We start from the raw sequence: 18,927 nt of genomic DNA on the forward strand, positions 1-18,927 counted from the left end.
TAAGCTCCAGGCTTACTGTGCCAGCTGGTTTTTGTATGTTTATTGAAAATTTGAGCAATTAATGCAAAGAAAGAGCCAACATGATAAGGGCCTGTCTTGAGGATGGTCTCCATGTCAAAATGGAGTTTTAAGAAGTTCAATTCAATTACTGGATACTTGGGATTACTTGGATAAAACTGCCAAAAGGCAAATCTGGCTCTCAGTAGCAGCACCACAGAAAAAGTGTAAACAGAAAGTCCTTTTAGTGAGGGTAAAAGGTGCCCAGCAGCTTGTTTCAAATAAAGTACTTACTTACTTAGACTGATGGACAGTTGAAAAACTTAGCCTTTTTTGTGATGTATTCCTAAAGTCGTGCATCACCAAAAAACAATGTGTGATCAAATTAACTTTAAAGTAAACTAAGATTACATTAGTGCCAAGAAAAACAACTTCAGACCAGTTGTAGACTCTTTCTGACATAGGTTTTTTTTATTTACATTTTATACTTTTACAAAAACAACTCTTTTTAATAACAGGACTGCAAAGCCAGAACACTAGCAAAGATTCAGAACAACCATAAACTCTAAAATACAGAGTGGTCTTGTCAGTTTTTAACAGCCAACTGTGGAATATGATCCAGTTAAAACACTCAACACCACAAACGTCAGTTCTCCCTATACAATGTGCAGGTTGCATTACTATCTGGGATGTTTTTGTACAGTTTCTCCAAACTACACTTTAAATACAGTATCAAAGACACAAAATACAACATCTGTCTCAAAGCAGGTTGTAATCAAGTAGCCTACGGTATAAAGAATATGCAACATAGTATGAGTGTATATACTGTATATTTATATATATACACACATTGCAGACAGTCACAAAGTGAAGACTACCAAGGCCCCCCATACTCCCAAACTAAGCTGTTCTATTCACATTTAACAAGAATACCCAAAGATGCCATGAAACAGCAACCATAATACAAAAGTCACCAAAAATATATATGCCATTATGAAGAGCTACCATGTTTTTTTTTCTTATATTTTCCTACTTAAATAAACCATAAGGACTGGAAAACGTATACAACATCAAGTGTACATTGAGAAGGCATGTCCTGTATATAATCAAGATATTTTAAAACATTGCACATAAAAGGGAGAACGTACAGAAAAGAAGAGGGCATGCTGAACAACAGATCAAAGCTACGCTGGATGAAGAGTCAACGACAAATAAGGCCTTGACAGAACACATCGGCAACTGAAGACATGCTCTCCACTTCACAGAACGATATGAACATGCAACTTTCAAACAAACAGAAAGGAGCTGAATAGAACCAGTCGTTTGATGTCAAAGCTTTGTTCCTTGTTTCACAGATCAAATGGGGTCCTTGCCTATTTGATTCACCTTCAGTCACATTTGAGTAAAACAAAATTATACATTCTTTTTTTATATATATTTATATATATATATATATATAATTCACCATTCCAAAGACAAAATGAAATCTTTTAAAACAACACCTGTCCATTTATTGCACACTATTGGTTCACAAAAATATTTTGGGCACTTTTGCGTTTCAACAAACAGCAGCATTTCATTATATAAAAGTTGTTTGAGAACAGACATCGAACACAACAGATGAAAAGCATGACATACAAATGGAGGATAGAAAACATTTCTTTTTAAATTGTGATATTGTGCAACTAGAGTTATTAGGTCCATTTACTAAGGCTAGCCTCTTAAATGCACAACATCATACAGTGTTTTAAGGGGCAAAACAGCAGGACCCCTTTGCTAAATAGCATGGACCACTTAGAATGATTATCTCTCTTTTATTATGTGCAATTACTGATTGCCATGGCAAATCCCCAATGAGATAGAGAACATTTGGTCCTGTAGGAAAAAGCATGATTTGTACCCAGGTAAAAAGGGCAAATGGCACAACTTTGAAAAAGTGACTGATAGGATGGCGCAGGGTGACGCAAGCTCTTATTAAGACAGCTCTCAGTGAATTTCAATGATCAGGACGGGGTCATATTGATTCCCTCATCACAGCAATATTCATCCTTACATTTACAATCAACCCTGTATATGAGGTTTACATCCTGCTGTGATAATTCTTAATGTCAGCCGTTTGTACCATTGCCCCGATTCCAAAACGTTGGGACGCTATGTAAATAAAGTAGCATGGGATAATTTACCAATTCCTATTGACATACATTCAATTGAAAACTGTACAAAGACAATATAGTAAATGGACTCTCCCATCAGCTTGATGGAGTATTTGATGCCAGCATATTTGATGCCAGCAACACATTTAAAAAAAAAGTTGGGACAGTTAAACGCTCAAAAAACACCTGTTGGGACATTCCACAAACAGGTTAATCTGTTACAGGTGGTAGCATCATGATTGGGTATGAAAGAGCATCCTCAAAAGGCTCAGTTGTTCACAAGCAAGAATGGGCCGAGGTTCACCACCAAGTTTAGGGTTGGATGTACAGTATGTAACCTTTGATCCCTAAGACAGCACTGAATTAAACTGACATGACTGAATTAAACTGACATGACTGCATAAAGGACAGTTAAGACTGTTCCATTCCATATATCAACAACATTTAGAAATGTCGCCAACTTCTCTGGGCCAAAGCTCATCTGACATGGACTGACAAAAGTTGACGTAAATGTGCTGTGGTCCAACGCATACACGTCAAATTATTTTGGAAATTAGGGATATTGTGTCCTCTGTGCTAAAACGTGTAACTTGTGCATCTGTGGAGGCACCATCCATTCTGAAAAGTCACAGAACTGTGACACCAATTGTGTTCAGTTCATAAATGCTTACTGAGTAAGTAGTAAACATGCACCTGTCCCATGTTGGGACAAGGGCATTTTTGTTGCTGGCTTAAAATTCATTAAAAGGTTACCAGTTTGAACATTAAATATATTGTCTTTGTACAGTTTTCAATTGAGTACATGTTAAAAAACAATCAGCAAACGATCACACACCGTTTTCAGATAGTGTTCCAACTTTTTTCGGAATCTGTGCTGTACGTTCAGGGGGCGACAGAAAATAAGCAATAAAAAAAACACACCCAGTTACAGTCAGTAGCATTCAACTCATGGAGTATTACCATGTGTGTCATTATCTTCTAAAAATACAGGCACAACAATGTCAATGAAGACAATTAAAACCATGTTGGCACAACACAGGGAACAGGAGTTGGAAGTTTGACCCAAAATCAACATTAAAAGAGTTAATGATGTTAGTAAAATCAACTGCCAAACTGTGCTATCAGTTTAAGGTGAAGGATAAGCTCTTGCCTAACACAATATATTAATCATTTAAAATGATTCAACTCACAGTATTTTCATTCACTCATCAGCATGCTCCTATTGCTTTTAAAGCAATATTATCACATACAACCCAACCTCCTGGTGATCCGTTCTGACGATACACTAGCCATCACAGATAGCAATCTTTGTGTGTTTGCATCACTTCCTGCTTTCCTGGCTGCAGCCGTAATCTTTTTGTTTTTAATTTAGGCAGGGAATTCCTCACAATGTAGTTTTTCCCCCTTTTGCGACAACTTAGGTAAAGAAAAGAAACAGAACGCTGGTGGTTAATCTACACTTCGAATATTCTTGGTATATCACACAAAGTCACACACGGATAAAACTTTAAAAAAGACAATCATGTTGTACCTAAGTGAAAAATCACTCAACAGTCATGCAATATCCTTGAATATCAGCAGTGTACCTGTTGGTAAATTGACCAAAAACTAAAAACCGTGTGAGATATATAAGTTTTTAAAAAACACAAACTGACTTTAAAACATAAAAACAAAAATGCCATTTGAAAAGCAGGCCTAAGTTCAACTGGGATGAAGCTGCTACATTTCCAGATCTGGGGAGCTCATTTGGGAAACAACAATGCTGTGAGAATACCTTGTAACTCCAAATTTGAAATGCGTGTCTTACATACATTTAAATCTTTTTTTGTCATTTATTTGGCTGGATTATGAAACAAAAGATGCATCAGTGCTGATCCAAGTTTTAGTCAACTACTAGCATGTAGTTCTTTTTTTGGAGATGCATGGTTTGATTTAACAAGTGTTCATTAAAAATAAAAAAATAACTTGTAATAGATCAGAAAAATTATACAAATGTCTTAAGGGAATACTCTGTCAATATAATTTCAAGTTTTCAACATTTAAAAATGAAATGTACTGTGTTCATATAGATAAAAAGAAATGCACATACACACACCTGACATATCATACTTCACAACACCCAACATACACAGCATTCAAATAGTAAAACTACAGTACAAGCTATTGCAATATAGATAATATTGACATTTAACAGTTTGCCTATAGCGACGGCACTGAAGGAATAACACAGTCTCTGCCCATACAAACTAGCATTATCACTACAAATAAAATACAATGTTATTTTTTTCATTTAGCTCAGTTTGCAAAGACTTGATTTGTCACTGTTGGCAAAGTCAAGACCTCTTCTTCTCTACACGTTGCTTTGTTAAAATCGGAACTCTCAGGCACTTTCCAAAAGTAGGGCAAGGCTTAGATTTAACAGACCTCAAATTGGCTAAGACAGAAATGACTTTAGCTAGTGCTGCATTCACGTCATATGGGAAAAACACCCTTTCTTAAAAATGACTCTTAGAAAATACTGTTCTTTCACTGAAAATACTACTTTGAAACTCAGGTTTGGTGGCGGCCTGAACTCAGATTTTAGGACCTATCGAAATCTCATGTCACCAACAATGAAATTGCTCTAGTCAGGTTTGGGGGGGAAATCATATCATAAACAAAGAAAAATGATAATTTACTTTGTTGGGTTAGGATTGGAGTGCAACATCAACCTCAAATAAGTGCATCTGTGTTGCAAGTTGGAAAAACTTCATCAAGGCAACTGAAGTCTTCAGAAAACTTCAATCATGGCGTCTTGACGGCTTCACGTGATGACGTTTCAACATCTGCACAGGTCCAAGTTATCCCTTTTAGCTGCCGAGGCTTTTAACAGATATTCCCATATGACATGACTGCAAAATAAGACATGGTGGGCAAGTAGAAGGCTTGAATCACTCTATGGTAATAGAAGCCAGCTCCTTGGCCTGGGCATGCTGCTGCGGGTCTTCTTCAAACACCTCTGGGGAACTGCCTCCTACACTGTTGTCCGTCTTGGTCTCCTCTGTCATGGCGGCCGTCTCGTCGGCGTCCATCTTGAGGGAGGCTGGGGCTTCCAGGGGGTCGAGGGGCTCGGGTGAAAGGAAGCCGGAGGAGTTCTCGCAATTCTGGGTGGAGGAGGAGACCTGGGAGATGACGGGCATCTGGACTGAGGAGGAGGACGAGGCTGCAGTGGTGGTGGAGGTGCTGCCCGGGTACACAGGGTGATGTTCGGACTCCTCTAGCTCATACTGGACTCCCAGCGCCTCCTCCTCCTCTTGTACCTGGCTCAGGTAGTCGGGCACGAGGAAATCACTGCAGAGACGAAGACAATGAGAGGAATTCAATGTCCTTTCATTTGCTACCTTCCCACATTTTCCTATTTAAACTGTACATGTTGTAGCTGCCTGCCCTTCATCCGGAGAATGTACTAATGTATGAAGTCATGAACAAGCAAAGAAGCTACTGAAAATCTTTAAGTTTAGGACTATGAATCAGTCAAAACAAGAAGTTTTAAAGGCGTAAACTTGGTCTTAAAGAATTATTGTTGAGCATTTCTCAAGATTTTACAGACAAAATCGAGAATAGATTACTCGATGATGAAAATAATCATTAGTTGCTGCTCTAGTTGCACTAACAGTCATTTGAGGGTTTTTTTTCATGAATGAGTATTGTTTTCCCTTTTCCCCCCATGTAGTCTCATCTACTCTTTTAGCAGTAAGTGATTTCCGATATTGCCACAACAACCACAAGAAAAAAATTGTAATGTGCTGCAATGTATTTTGGTCTATGAATGGCCACCATCACATCTGCATCTCTATATCTGGAATTGAGATGTGCTAGACAGTCCTTTTTCTCAAACATCATCAACAAAGACAAACAATGCAAAAAATTATTTTCCACTGTTGACAGGCTGACAAGCCCTGCACCAACTGCCTACAAACTTCTTTCCACTGCTAAATGCAACAAGTTTATTTTGTCTTTAGGAATAAAATCCAAAGCATCAGACAAACCAGTAATGCTTTCAAGTCATGCATGAAAATGTTGCCCCCCTTACTGTCAATTCTAGTGTTTCTTGATCTCATTGCTGTGTTCTACACAGCTGATCATGCAATACTGCTTGACAGACTCAAAGAAAACTGGGTTGGCTTGTCTGGCACAGTCCTAGATTGGTTCAAGTCCCATCTACCAGACAGGGAATGCTTTGTTTCCATTGGCAGCTACACATCTCAGCGTTCTAGCATGACATGTGGAGTTCTTTAAGGCTCCATCCTTGGACCTCTACTTTTTAACCTTTACATGTTCCTTTTAGGCAGAATCATATGAAACAATAGCATAATTGATCATAGTAATGAGGATGCTACACGGCTTGATGTGACATTTCACCATCTGACTTTGCTCCAATGATGCATCAGTGCTTTGGCCAAATAAACGTTTGAACTGCTGACCCCAGGGAAACGTTACAGGTCCATCAGAATAGGCACCACAAGATTCATGAACAGTTTCTATCCCATAGCTATCACCATACTCAACTCAGACCTGAAAACAAACCAACTGGTCCGACAGCACTAATCAGGGACATCCACACCTAATGCAATGCTCTGCACTTTATATATTTACACTACGGTTTTAATGCACACAATGGCACTGAGTTGATGGTAAAGTGAATGAATGTCATGACATGAATATACTAAGTGCTGAGATGATGAGAATGTATCTTTTCTATTAACTATTTATTGAGATGAGATGATGAGAATGTATCTTGTTATTTACTATTTATTATGCTCTTTTTTTTAATGAGTCCAGTACGTGAGTGCATTGAATTTCGTTGTATTTCTGTGCAATGACAAATCAATCTAATATAATGAGCCAGACTTTTCTACTTTTAAAAGATGCTCAAGAAGAAGGGCTCAAAGTATTATCTTGACACTCCTATCAAATGAATAATAAAGTAATCCTATTATGACCTTACAATGTAGCCAGGCTTCATGGATACATGTCTAAACCGGATCTAGAAAAACATATTCATGCCGTCATCTCAAGAATGTTGGACAACTGCAGTGTTTTTTTCTCAGGTCTCTCCAAGGAAGACAGAAGGGCTACAGACTAAGAAAGCTGATATAGCACATCACACCAATTCTGAAGCCTCTGCACTGGCTATCAGTCAGTTAAAGAACTGACTTTAAAGTTAGTGCTGGTTGTGTATAAATTATTTAATGGCTTTGGCCCGAAATACATTCCTGACCTACTCCTTCACTATGAACGCTCCAGGAGAGATCAGCTAATATTTTGCAGAGTCAGAACAACATGGTGAAGCTGCTTTAAGTTATTATTCTGTCTACTGTTAAGAGTTAAAGAAGATAAAAGAAGTGGACACAGCCAGCATGACGTGATTTTGAATGTCACCATCTTGGTTTATTGGAGCCATAAGTGGTCATATTTAGATGAGTGGGTGGACCTGACTGAGAACCTGAGTACACCATGCACCCCCACCCATACCGGCAACCTGACTGCACCTGGCTACTTGCCATGCCATGCAAATCGCTGCTAACAAAGTGAGCTTCCATAATTTAGGGTAAACCAAAACAGGCCGATGGCTATTTAAATGTGCATGTATGCTCTTTCCAACACACACATTCTTGACAATTAATGCATACCTATGGGTACTGATTAATTTGTCAAACAACAGAATTACCTAAGGAAAGTGATATTTCAATCTGCTCTGTCTGCACTCTCTCATCAACCACAGCTTTGTTTTACACAAGCACAACGCCTAATGATACTCATCTACCCTAAACAATTACATTTATTTCCTATGACAGATGCCCCTTAATAATGTGCAAGTGCACCGTGTTACCATGGTTGTAAACAAGATTTTTCAGAGTAGAGTACGACAAATATCAAGTACAGTGGGTATTAGAGCTCTGTATCGAGAAAAAATAGTTAAGGGCAAGTCCTTCGAAGCACAGAGGACAGCTGAATCTGGCAAACTCTTCAGCAAATCAGCAACTTAGAAAGAGAATACAGCGTAGTTAACATATCTTTTTATGTGAAGACTGAGGATGGGAGTTAAGAGTCTGACTGGATTGCCAGAGAATTTTCCACACTGTTATGATCTCAAGCGTAGACCTTCTACAATAAAACTTTTGAGAAGTCAATGGCCCGTTTGAGTCCTTCCGACCTGTGAGGGCTTGAGTTGATTAAGAAGTGGAAAAGTCTGGAAAATAAAAACACTCTTCCACTTTATAAAAGACACTGTGTTACTGACATTCATGAGGCTTTGCGGGCTGAGCTGCTAATAAAAACAAACAACACACTATTTGTTGAAGAAAAATCCATTAATATAGACAACAAAAAGATTTTAATTTGTGTTCTGCAGCTATAGTAAGGTCCAATGTTTGAGCACTGATTTTAAAAGGTGCAAGTGTTTCTCCCAGGACCAAAGAGTAGGACTATTACATGAGTGATTTAAACAACACTGAAATTATCTGAGGCGCTTTAGGACACAGTTCAGTTGGGCTCTAAAATTGACAGTTGTTCAATGTATTCAGAAAACTCACTTTACATCTACTTGATAACCCCCTTCATCCTCACATCTCATGGATTTTTTTCCGTAAAGAGAGCCAAACAGACTGGAGGTATATACCATTGGTTTTCATAATAAAGGTATATTTTGTCATTTTGGGAAATGTACTTTCTTTACCAGAGTTAGATTAGGTAGATTAATTATGAAGCTACAGGCAGCCGACAGTTAGCTTAGCTTAGCATTAAGACTGTAAACGGGGAAACAGCTAGCCTGACTCTGTCCAAAGGAAACAAAATCCACCTGTCAGCACCTTCAGGATTTGTACAGACTTTTAAGAGTAACATTTAAGCACTTTCAATGAACCTAAACCAAAAATGTCTAGACTTTTAAAACCTTTACTATCACATATAGATTCTTACGATGAATGCAATTTAATGATATGATCGCTAAACAGCAGCCAGCCACCAGAGGGCGATCGCCATGTTTAGGCTTCACTTATAGAAACGTTTCAGGCCCTCCATATCTATATACATTCTATGGTATAATGTTGCTTTGGACAAAGTCAGGCTAGCCATTTCCCGGTTTCCAGGCTTAATGCTAAGCTAAGCTTAGTGGCTGCTTGCTACATATATTTATAGAATAGATATGAGAGTGGTATCAATCTTCTCATCCAACTCTTGCCAAAAGAATAAGCATATCTTGCAAAATGTCAAACTATTCCTTTAAATAGCTTAAATTAAAACTCCTTAAATAAATACAGTCAAATACTTCAGGTACACTTGATCTGAGCATTCAAATAAATTACAATCATCTCCAAAACAATTCCACACAACCAAAGTCATAAAAGGAAAAAGGATCAAATGAACCTAAGGTATTAGAATCTAAACTGCAGTAATTTTCTGATCCAGGTGAGATCTGAGTAAATGATGGGGGTCAGCGCCCCCAGACTCCTCACCTGCTCTGGAAGTAGTTTGCTAGTTCGGATGCCTCATGGTTCAGACTCCTCAGGTGTACAATTAAATTGCCAGAGTTGGTGAACATGGCCCCGCACGTTTTGCACTCGTAAATCCGCGGCTTGCGGATTATGTGTCGGGAGACCCTCATGTGGTGCTTATATTCACCGAAGGACGTGAATGTGGCGCTACAAATCTGGCACCGGAAACATCGTTTACCTTCGTGCTTCAGCCGATGCATCTTTAGGGAGTAGGCCCGTGTGAACTTTTTCCCACAGCGGTCACACTGGAAAGGCTTAATGCCTGGGGGGTGGGGGAGAAAAAACAAAGTTCAGCTGATCTGTTCATTAGCATCACTCATGTTAGTATCTGTGTGCGGACAAGGTGAGATAATGAGGGGGGTTAATGACTCTACATTTTACCACAAAGTCAGCCTTAACTTATTTCCAAATCACTGTTTCCCAGAACGCCGAGAACAAAAAGCCTCATTCATTCATCACTAAGCTGTATACAAGTTGTAGGAAAGTACAGCAACACACTTTCATTTATCCTTTTATTTAGATTTCCATGACTACTGATAATTGCAACGCTTCTCAACGTAGACTTAGACCAAGGAGTAAAACATGTAGAATGTCCTCTTGCTAAATAGATCTGGTAAAATTTGAGTTTTTAGCTCTTTGTATATCAATCTTTAAATCTTAGCTCCAACAATGTGTTTCTTCCACAAACTACCTAGCAACATAGATTCAAACGAGTCCCCTTTCTCTCCTCTCATGAATGATATGTACGACTTTAACATGCTCCATCGGTAGTAATATCTCAACCATTTAAATGAAAGATCCATTTAAAAACACATATTCCCAAACACACACACTTTGCTCACATTTGTTGTGCTGTAGTTAAATAATCTATCTACCAATTCATCTTGCCTTTCTCTCTGTCCTTTCTTGTCTGATTACGGAGTTTAGCAGCCAAGTCTATGAAAAATTCCACAATGCATAGCAGAACGATCAAACCCCCACATTTACTGGGAACCATAGCATTTTGATCCAATTACTCCTACACCATCCTGAAAAGTTTGCTCAGAGTTACGTAGACTTCTTGGTTTTTGCTTTGGTTTAATGTGCACTTCAAACTGCCAAGACTTGAATTTGTCTTTTACTAAATCACAAGAAATAAGTTACTTTTTCCACAGAAAGACTCCAGTCGAGTCTTAAGACATCCCAAAGAAAGAAAAGGGGGATGTGCCTCCTGATGTATACGCACATTTAACTCATTTAATTTTCATGTGTTCAATCAGACGTCCAAGTGTCTCAGGATCATTTTTTCCTGTAATGGTCAATTGACACTACTTGGTAGAGAAGTAGAGGTTTTGATTTTGTACCCTTCTAGGAGAATTGCTCGGCTACCAAACCTGTTACGCAATCTCATTAACGTCTGATGTAACTAAACATTTTAAATGCAAGAGTAAAGCCAACAGTGTTGTAATATAAGCAAAGAGTGCCAGAATGGTAATTTGTACACTTTCTGCATGACCTAAAAATAAGATGGAACATCTAATATATCTTATAAAGAGAATGCTTTTCAAACTTTCCTCTAAATGTCCTAAAATGTATGATACACAGCTTGTAACTGTTTTTTTACCTCCTTGGAGTTTGTTTCATTTTCCTTTATTGGCTCACAGTGGATATCATTTTTTTTTACACCAATTAACATGAAAAGAAACTTGAACGTGTATATTCTACAAGCCTCATTTAGCAGATGCTTTTATCCAAAGCGGCATACAATTGGGAGCAACTTAATTTAGATACAAACGCTTATGAAGAACCTTAAAAAGGAGAACCCCACAGATCAAAGTGTATTAGCTGCTACTAGCATAATCCACCTGAATCTCCAATTTGAATAATGGCATCAAGTTGCATTGTGGGTAATGTCAGCACCGGGTTGTGACAATAAAAAAATAGTGAAAAATAATCTCTGGAATCAATTTAGACTTTTTGCTATTTGAACTGCCAGTTCAAATAGCAATAAAATAGCAAAACCTAGCAAAAAACTACTGAGTCAGTGTCACAGGTAGCTAGTTGTTTTTCAGAACTTATATTAACTAATAGCTGTCCTACACTGGCCAAATGGATAAAACTTATTTTGATATTTGGTTCTGTTTCTGTTGATCAGTGTCAAAAAAAGTAATTACAACAACTGTGAAAAGTACGTGTATTAATCATAGACAGTATAAAAGAAGTGGATGTATACACCAGGAAGCCCCCCACTCGTTTTTCGACTACTGTTTTGAAACCTCAAGTTGAGCATTTTGGCTATAGACGTCTTGGAGCCAGAAGTGACCATATATGGATGAGGGTTTAAAACTAAGTTATTAACTAGCACTGGCTTGCTTGGTTAGCAGTGCGCAAAAATGAACAGCCAACTTCTTAAAGTGTTTTCAGTACAACCGAATGCTAAGCAAGAATTATTTAGTCAACCAAAACGTTACTATTAACTTTCATGACTTATGAACCACTATGAAAGGATCAAAGCTCTAAGACAAAAACACAAACGAACTGGTCAACACCATGGTAGCAACTTGTCTATCACAAGGTACCCACACTGGAAAGCATATCTTGCTTTATTGTCTATTTAACTCTGTATGGGAATATTATGTACAAAATGAACGCCATATTGTATTGGAGAAGACTTAAAACTAGTGCCTCAAACTCATAAGGAAAAGTTTTACTGATATAACTGAAGTGGCAACTAGGGTCATTTTTTTGGAACCAGTGAAATCGCCACCTGCTGGCCATTACAAAGAATGCCCATTTAAGACACTTCTGAATTGGCTTCAGTTTTCAAGCAAAGTTGTTGCTGCTTGATTGTAATACAATAAAATGTGAAAATGTCCTGGGAAGGGGTGAGTGGTAGTTAATTAATACTTGTTTAGGCTCTGCTTGTTACCGATAGTGTTCCCAACTTAAACTAAAAAACATTATGCTACATTCCAAAGTTTCCCAATCTAAAGTTTTCATTGTCCTGATTTGACGTACCGGAGTGTATGAGCATATGCTGCTTCAGATTTTGAATGCGTGTGAATCTGACGCCGCAGGTTGGACATTGGAAGGGCCTGTCAGGGCCATTTGTGCCGGGCCTGGCTGAGGGGCTGATATAGAGGTGGTACGGATATTGAATGCCTTCTAACCTGAAACACAAAGAGGGGAAACATCAAAGTGATATTCATACACAGACAACTTCATTTTTCAATGCAAGTGAGAGCACATATAAGCTTAAAAACACCTACTCTGAGGTCAATAATGTAACTCTGCTAGTCTCATTGTATGCATAAAATAGAGTTTAGAAACGGTCCCCTATGTGCTATGTTAAGCGACTGGTATGAAAAAAAAAATGTTGCAGGATGTTTTAAAACATCTGTTTAACTGAGTTGTTAGAGATGATGGTGAGGTGTCAAATTGTTTGACGTTAATTTCCAGTAAGATGCCACGTTCACTTCTACATAAAATTCATCACTCGTTTGTGGCCTGAAGCTTTTACAATTTGAAGTCAGTGTTCTTTATTTTATAGTGCATCATGTATTTGACATTTCAACATGACATTTAAATTTATGGTCTACACAGGTGTGGCTCAGACATCCAGTGATGAGGACTCTGTCTATATGTTCTTTACTACTTATGACTTGCCTTGCTGCAAGTTGTAACAAATCATGATACCTTTCGTCATCTTCAGCATGTCCTCCTGTGTTAGAGGTGCTCTGCATTGACGGCAAGCCCTCAGACACTCCCTCATCCATTGACCCTGGAGAGAAGCGGAAGAAATGTTACTCATATGCCACCTGAAAATCTGACTACAGAATGAAGTCTAGCGCATGTTGGATGGAGTAAGACTGAAGGTCTTTGACGGCTAATCCCATATTTAAGAATTGATGATGCTAGATTCCAATTCAGTGTGCTATTTAACAGTTTAGGAAAATATTGCGAATGTTTCCATTTTATTTTCATTTATGGCAGGGCAGAAAGGCTTTTCAAACAGCAGTTGGGCCACTGGACAATAAAACTTTCCACTGAGACCAACACAAATGAAACCCTTGTCGGTGGGTAGGCAGCTGTTAGGGCTGTGTGAGGCAGGTTTGACTGCATGTTTTACAAAGTGATACAGTGTTAACTGGGTCATGATGCAGCCTCTTTTATAGCAATGATAGATACTGAAACACTCCCTTGCTGATAGGAAATGTAACTGTACCTTTACGGTCTTTCATGATGATACAGCTTGCAATAACAGTGGCAGATATACCATCTAAATTTTCAGTTATTTATCTCACAATGAGTCCTTAACTTTACAAAGGCTTAACCAAAAGCAGGTTTCTCATTTTTTAGTTGACAGCTGCTAACGCCAAAACTCCACAAGCTTGGTGAAAATGCCTCTGACTGATTTTCCGACCAGGTTTTAGTCTTAAGATTATGAAATATATGCTTGATGGCTGCATACATGGTTGCGTGCTAAATGACTGAGGTTAAAGCTCAACTTGCATGTAGATTGGTTTTTGGAAGGGGTAAAAAAACACACAAATCCAAAGTACTGCTCTTACAACCCCAATTCTAAAAAGTTGGAACGTTGCCTAAAACAAAAACTATATAAAAATAAATAGAAAACAGAATGCAATAATTTGTGACATAAATTCAATTGAAAACTGTATAAAGACAGTATATTTTATGTACAAACTGATTCGACTTTTTGACTTTTGTTTTTGTGAATATACACTGAATTCTGAATTTGATGCATTCTATTTCATTTTCCATTATATGCATCACTACAACTTTTTGGGAATTTAAAAAGCTGTAGTACAGCTGCATGCACACTGCTTCAACATGTGGGAAAATCAAACCGTCAGACCGGCTGTGTCTTGCTAATGCTGCTATGGTTTATCATTCACTTCTAAATGCTGTGGATCTCTGAGGTAAGGAAAATAGCCTCACCTATAGAGGAGGACTGTGGACTGATGAGAAGCTCCTCCTGGACCTGTTCACTGCCTGGTACTGTCTGCTGGTCACTCAGCGAGCTCTGAGAGGCACTGACTGGCTGCGAGGACGCCTCCTGGACCTCCTCATCACTGAGACGCTCCACCTTCACCCTCACATCTTCCTCTTCTGCCGGCACTGGCGACGCCACCACCTTGGAGCTCTCACATGTTAGGAAGTCACTGAGCCGCCGGGCGACTACCACCTCTGAAGTCCCTGGGGTGCCCTGCTCTAAACAACGAGGGCTCTCCGGGAGCTTTGATTTGTCTGAGTGGAACCTCCGGTCGATACCGAACGGGAACGTCCATGGGAAGGCCAGGGAGGACTCCACAGGCTGGGCTGTGCTGTCTGAGAATGATGGGGATGGGTTGGGGATCTGAGGGGACGTGGTGACCATCTGTGTAGTGCATTTGAGGGGACTCTCTGGCGATGCCATTGTTACAAAACTTTTGCGCTTCCTTCGCGATTCTCGGCATATAGGAACATTTCTCTCCATCACGCTGCAATCAGATGAAACAGGTGACACGCTGCCGTCCAATGGCGTCAGGGCACAGTTTGATGAGGCGCTCTCTGGTGCTGATTCGTGCGGTTTATCTGCCGCAATGTTGTTATTGTTGCTGTTGTTACCAGGGCCCCACAGAATACTAGACTTCATGAACTCTGAACATGTGCTAGCAACAGCAAACATCTGCATGTAACTTGCAGCTGCCAGAACGTCAATGATATTCTCCGTGCTAATGGATAGGGTAGATGTGTATGCATATTCCAACAGAGGAGCGAAGCCACTAACGGTCACATGATGAAGGTCCAACACAAACTTATCCTCCTCCTCTGGCCGGCCCACCAGTTTAGAGCGGAAGAATTCACTGCAGCAAGCCAGGACCACTTTGTGGGCCAGAAAGAGCTTGTCCTGAACCCGAATAGTGACATCACATAAGTGTCCCTCGTTGCGTAAAGCGTTGAGCTTCTCCAGCATCTCCTGGCTGTGGGAGGTCGAACTGTGTGTGAAGGTTTTGACCCCCATGTTGGAGCAAGTTTATGACTGTGCAGGAAATATGTCCTGAGGAGAGATGGGAGAAAAAAAAACACACTTTAGTTTGGAAAAGCAATAACTTATGAAGTGTATCTCAGAAGTCAAAGATTAATTTCTTAAAGGAAAACAAATAGATTAATGGTGATTAAAAAAACTAACCCTAACTAAACAAAATCCAGCCTAGTAGTTAAGAAATCGGGTGTGAAATTACAGATGTTACAGTGGATGTTACTCTCCCTGAACCAATCCATTAGAAATTAATAAGCACAAAAACAAAAAATGTCCAATAACACTCTGCAAAACACCAGTCCCATGTCAAAGACAGGATCAAAGAGGCAAGTGCAATGTGGAAGGCAGTGGGTGTAGGTAGAGAAAAATACTAAGGTCCTCTCCGAGGGGAAGGCAAGGTAAGGGGGGTGAGTGCAGGGTAGGGAGCATGGAGGACAAAACGCCAAGTTATGTAACAACAATCAAAGCAGATGCGCAGCGATGCGAGCCAGACCCATGTGGAGGCCAGTGCACTACAGGATGCTCAGCAGCTGTCTGTGAGACATGTGGATTCTCTGAGGCATGAGATTTTCCATCAAACAAAAGCACAAGTGAAGGGGCTCTCACAGGGAGAGCGCACTTCCCTTTACACACACACAGACCACAGGAAAATACTCTTGGGCTATGTTGGCCCAGTAAAGGCAAAGTGAATTATAGACCTGGGCTGCGGAGGTGCAACAGGAGAGTGTCTAGCCTGTACCAGCAAACAGGGTGAAGAGAAAAGTGCTTAAATTCCACCATAGGGTTTTTGAAAGGCTAAAATGTCTCATCTAGGAGAATAATTTAGCTACATGATCAGCACTAACTTTGTTGAGACAAAAAGTAATGTAGAGTACATGCACTTGAGAAAGCAATGATGCATACAAATAAAACACTACCTGATTGTTAAAAAATATTTATACATACAAATAAAATTATTCCTTTAAGAGAGGATCTGTAAAAATATTCTATGCTTTAATCTTTTGCGTTTTGTTTTGCTTGGTGAGACAAAAAAGCTATTTGAAGATAACACTAGGTCACTTGTTATTAGTTATAAATACCATATATACACATACAGATCAACTGATTTATCAATGATTACGTTACTACTACTACTACTACTACAACAGTTACAAACTATTCCAAATCACCACAAACATATTCATGATGGCGATAGGGCAAAGGAGGCGTAACCTTAAATCTGCTACTTTTCCTGTTTACATCACGTAAGCAAGTGAACAAAAGCGTGGGGCTGAAAGAAATTGCCAGGCGCTGATGGTCAGAGTGCACACAAAAGCAAGGCAGTTTGGACGCAAGGCATGGTGGCCAAGTGTCTCGTGAAAAAGATGCTGAATAAACATGTTTCCAACAACAATCACAGTTTGGCAAACACTAGCTGCCACAGTCAAGTCAGCCAGGAGATGAAAAGTATATCCGATTCTAACTGTCAGAATAAAAGAAAAGTTCCCACAGGGCCCTAATAGTGTTACATCTCTTTCTATTCGTGTACATTTAACAAGCCATATTTATAATTCCCAATACACCCAAAGAGAAAATAATTACTATAAATGAGAAATTGTTTTAACGCAAGCACAAAAAGTAATTTAGTCACTGTTTATCACCAGCATGATAATGTAGCACTGCCCATATGTCACCCCATTGTTTTTTTACTATTCTGTCTATATCTACATCTTATATATTTTGTATTTATTGTCCATACTACAAAACAGAAGCAATGTAAGTACTTTATTAAAATAATGTATGTATGTAATGTCTATTTTAATATTTCCCCACTGCGGGATAAATTAAGTCTCATCTTGATGAGTTTACTCCATTTATTTTGAAGGCGAGCTAGCATCATATCCGGTTTGACCGTAGATAACCCTGGCAACGTCGACGCAGCCGTTGCACATTAGCTAACTAACGTTAGCTACGAAGCTAGCGCTAGCCAACACAACACAGTAGTATTAGTTGGTTCCTCCGCCCTTATCGACACTTAGACAACACGGTAGCCGTATTAAAGTATACACAGCGGGGTTACAGTTATCCGACCAACTGTACGAAGCGACAATTACCTTCTGGGCTAAGGCCCGTGATACCGTCTGGGCCTCGGGATGCAAACAGCTCAGCTGACAAAAAGCAGCGATGGTCGGAGACAGCGGTGCGCCCTGCCGCTTCACTCCGATCACTCACATTCCCTGTGCTTCTCAGGCAGTTGTCAGCCTGCCAGCCGCCAAAACTCACAGTAGAATTAACGCTCACATGAATTCACATCACAACAGGTTGAAGTTAAAAGTTTTCGAGGTGCTGTTTTCATTCCTTTGTGCTCCCCGCTGTCCTTTCTGCGCTGTATTTGTATCCCCACAATGCAACGCGCATCTCTCACGGTACTGTACAGTAAGAGACAGGAAGTCTCACATTTAGCAACATGACCAACAACTCACACACTGCTCACAAATTCTCACTGTTTATATTTATTTACAAGGCCTTCTGTAGACTTGTTAATCAGTTGCTTATAGATGTATTTTTACATTATATTTCAATGTATTCTGAATTTGGAAAATACAATTTACACTTTTAATTATTTGGTACTGTAGAATATCCAATGTGTTCATATTGCCACAAAGCCTTTATTCATTTTTTTTAAATTACTGTATATACCATTTTCCATCTACCATTTGCTGTATAAATACAGTAATATTTCTTGTCTTATATTTATTTTCTTCACATTTCTCTCTCTCTCTTTTTTTTAAATTAAATGCGGGCATCAGAAGTGTTATCTTGATAAAACTTAATAGACTGTGACAACACCAGGGACAGAAATGGAAATAGATATGTGTCCGTTTTATTCCTAATTTATGCCTTTTTTTTTTCAAATGTCAGACATCGAATGTCTTATCTTGATTAAACTTGATAGTTTGAGATAACACCAGGGACAGAATTGGAAATAGATTTAAATCCCTGATATGTTATATTTTATAAATATATTAGAAGGCCAGTAATCCAAAGCAAACCAAATTCTCTATTTGACACTATGGGCCAATTGGTACTTTTAACCCATCATGGATTTCACATCTACTACTAAGCTCAGTCAGCTGTGAATTGAATAAGATTAACATTAAGTAATTCACTCTTGTCGCCTGTTAAATGGCGGTTCTTTCCTAACCACTGCTGCTGAGTAGTTTACATATGGCTGTCTTTA

The 18,927-nt window shown here is 39.1% G+C and overlaps 1 protein-coding gene across 2 annotated transcripts; it reads right to left on the reverse strand.

Annotated features, from left to right (window-relative positions):
- Positions 1-439: 439 nt before the first annotated feature.
- zbtb44 (zinc finger and BTB domain containing 44) lies at positions 440-18,073 on the reverse strand. Of its 2 annotated transcripts, none has more exons than XM_059330948.1 (6): positions 17,801-18,073; positions 14,624-15,725; positions 13,361-13,445; positions 12,683-12,834; positions 9,647-9,947; positions 440-5,480 (listed from the first exon to the last, which is right to left on the reverse strand). In XM_059330948.1, exons 2-6 carry the CDS (start codon positions 15,687-15,689, stop codon positions 5,081-5,083), a joined length of 2,004 nt encoding a protein of 667 aa, XP_059186931.1. In that variant the 5' UTR covers positions 15,690-15,725; positions 17,801-18,073; the 3' UTR covers positions 440-5,080. The 2 variants fall into 2 exon arrangements, with proteins under 2 accessions (XP_059186931.1, XP_059186932.1); XM_059330949.1 differs by having other exon boundaries at positions 5,319-5,480; positions 9,864-9,947.
- Positions 18,074-18,927: the final 854 nt, after the last annotated feature.

Source organism: Centropristis striata, chromosome 4 (genome assembly GCF_030273125.1).
Source record: "Centropristis striata isolate RG_2023a ecotype Rhode Island chromosome 4, C.striata_1.0, whole genome shotgun sequence".
Lineage (NCBI taxonomy): Eukaryota > Metazoa > Chordata > Actinopteri > Perciformes > Serranidae > Centropristis > Centropristis striata.

Coding starts and splice junctions, on each gene's coding strand:
- zbtb44 (XM_059330948.1), bottom strand. CDS start 15,689: ATGGGGGTCAAAACCTTCACACACAGTTCGACCTCCCACAGCCAGGAG. Junction 12,835..13,360: donor CATGCTGAAGATGACGAAAG/GTATCATGATTT, acceptor TTTGTGTTTCAG/GTTAGAAGGCATTCAATATC. Junction 9,948..12,682: donor GCATATGCTCATACACTCCG/GTACGTCAAATC, acceptor CCCACCCCCCAG/GCATTAAGCCTTTCCAGTGT.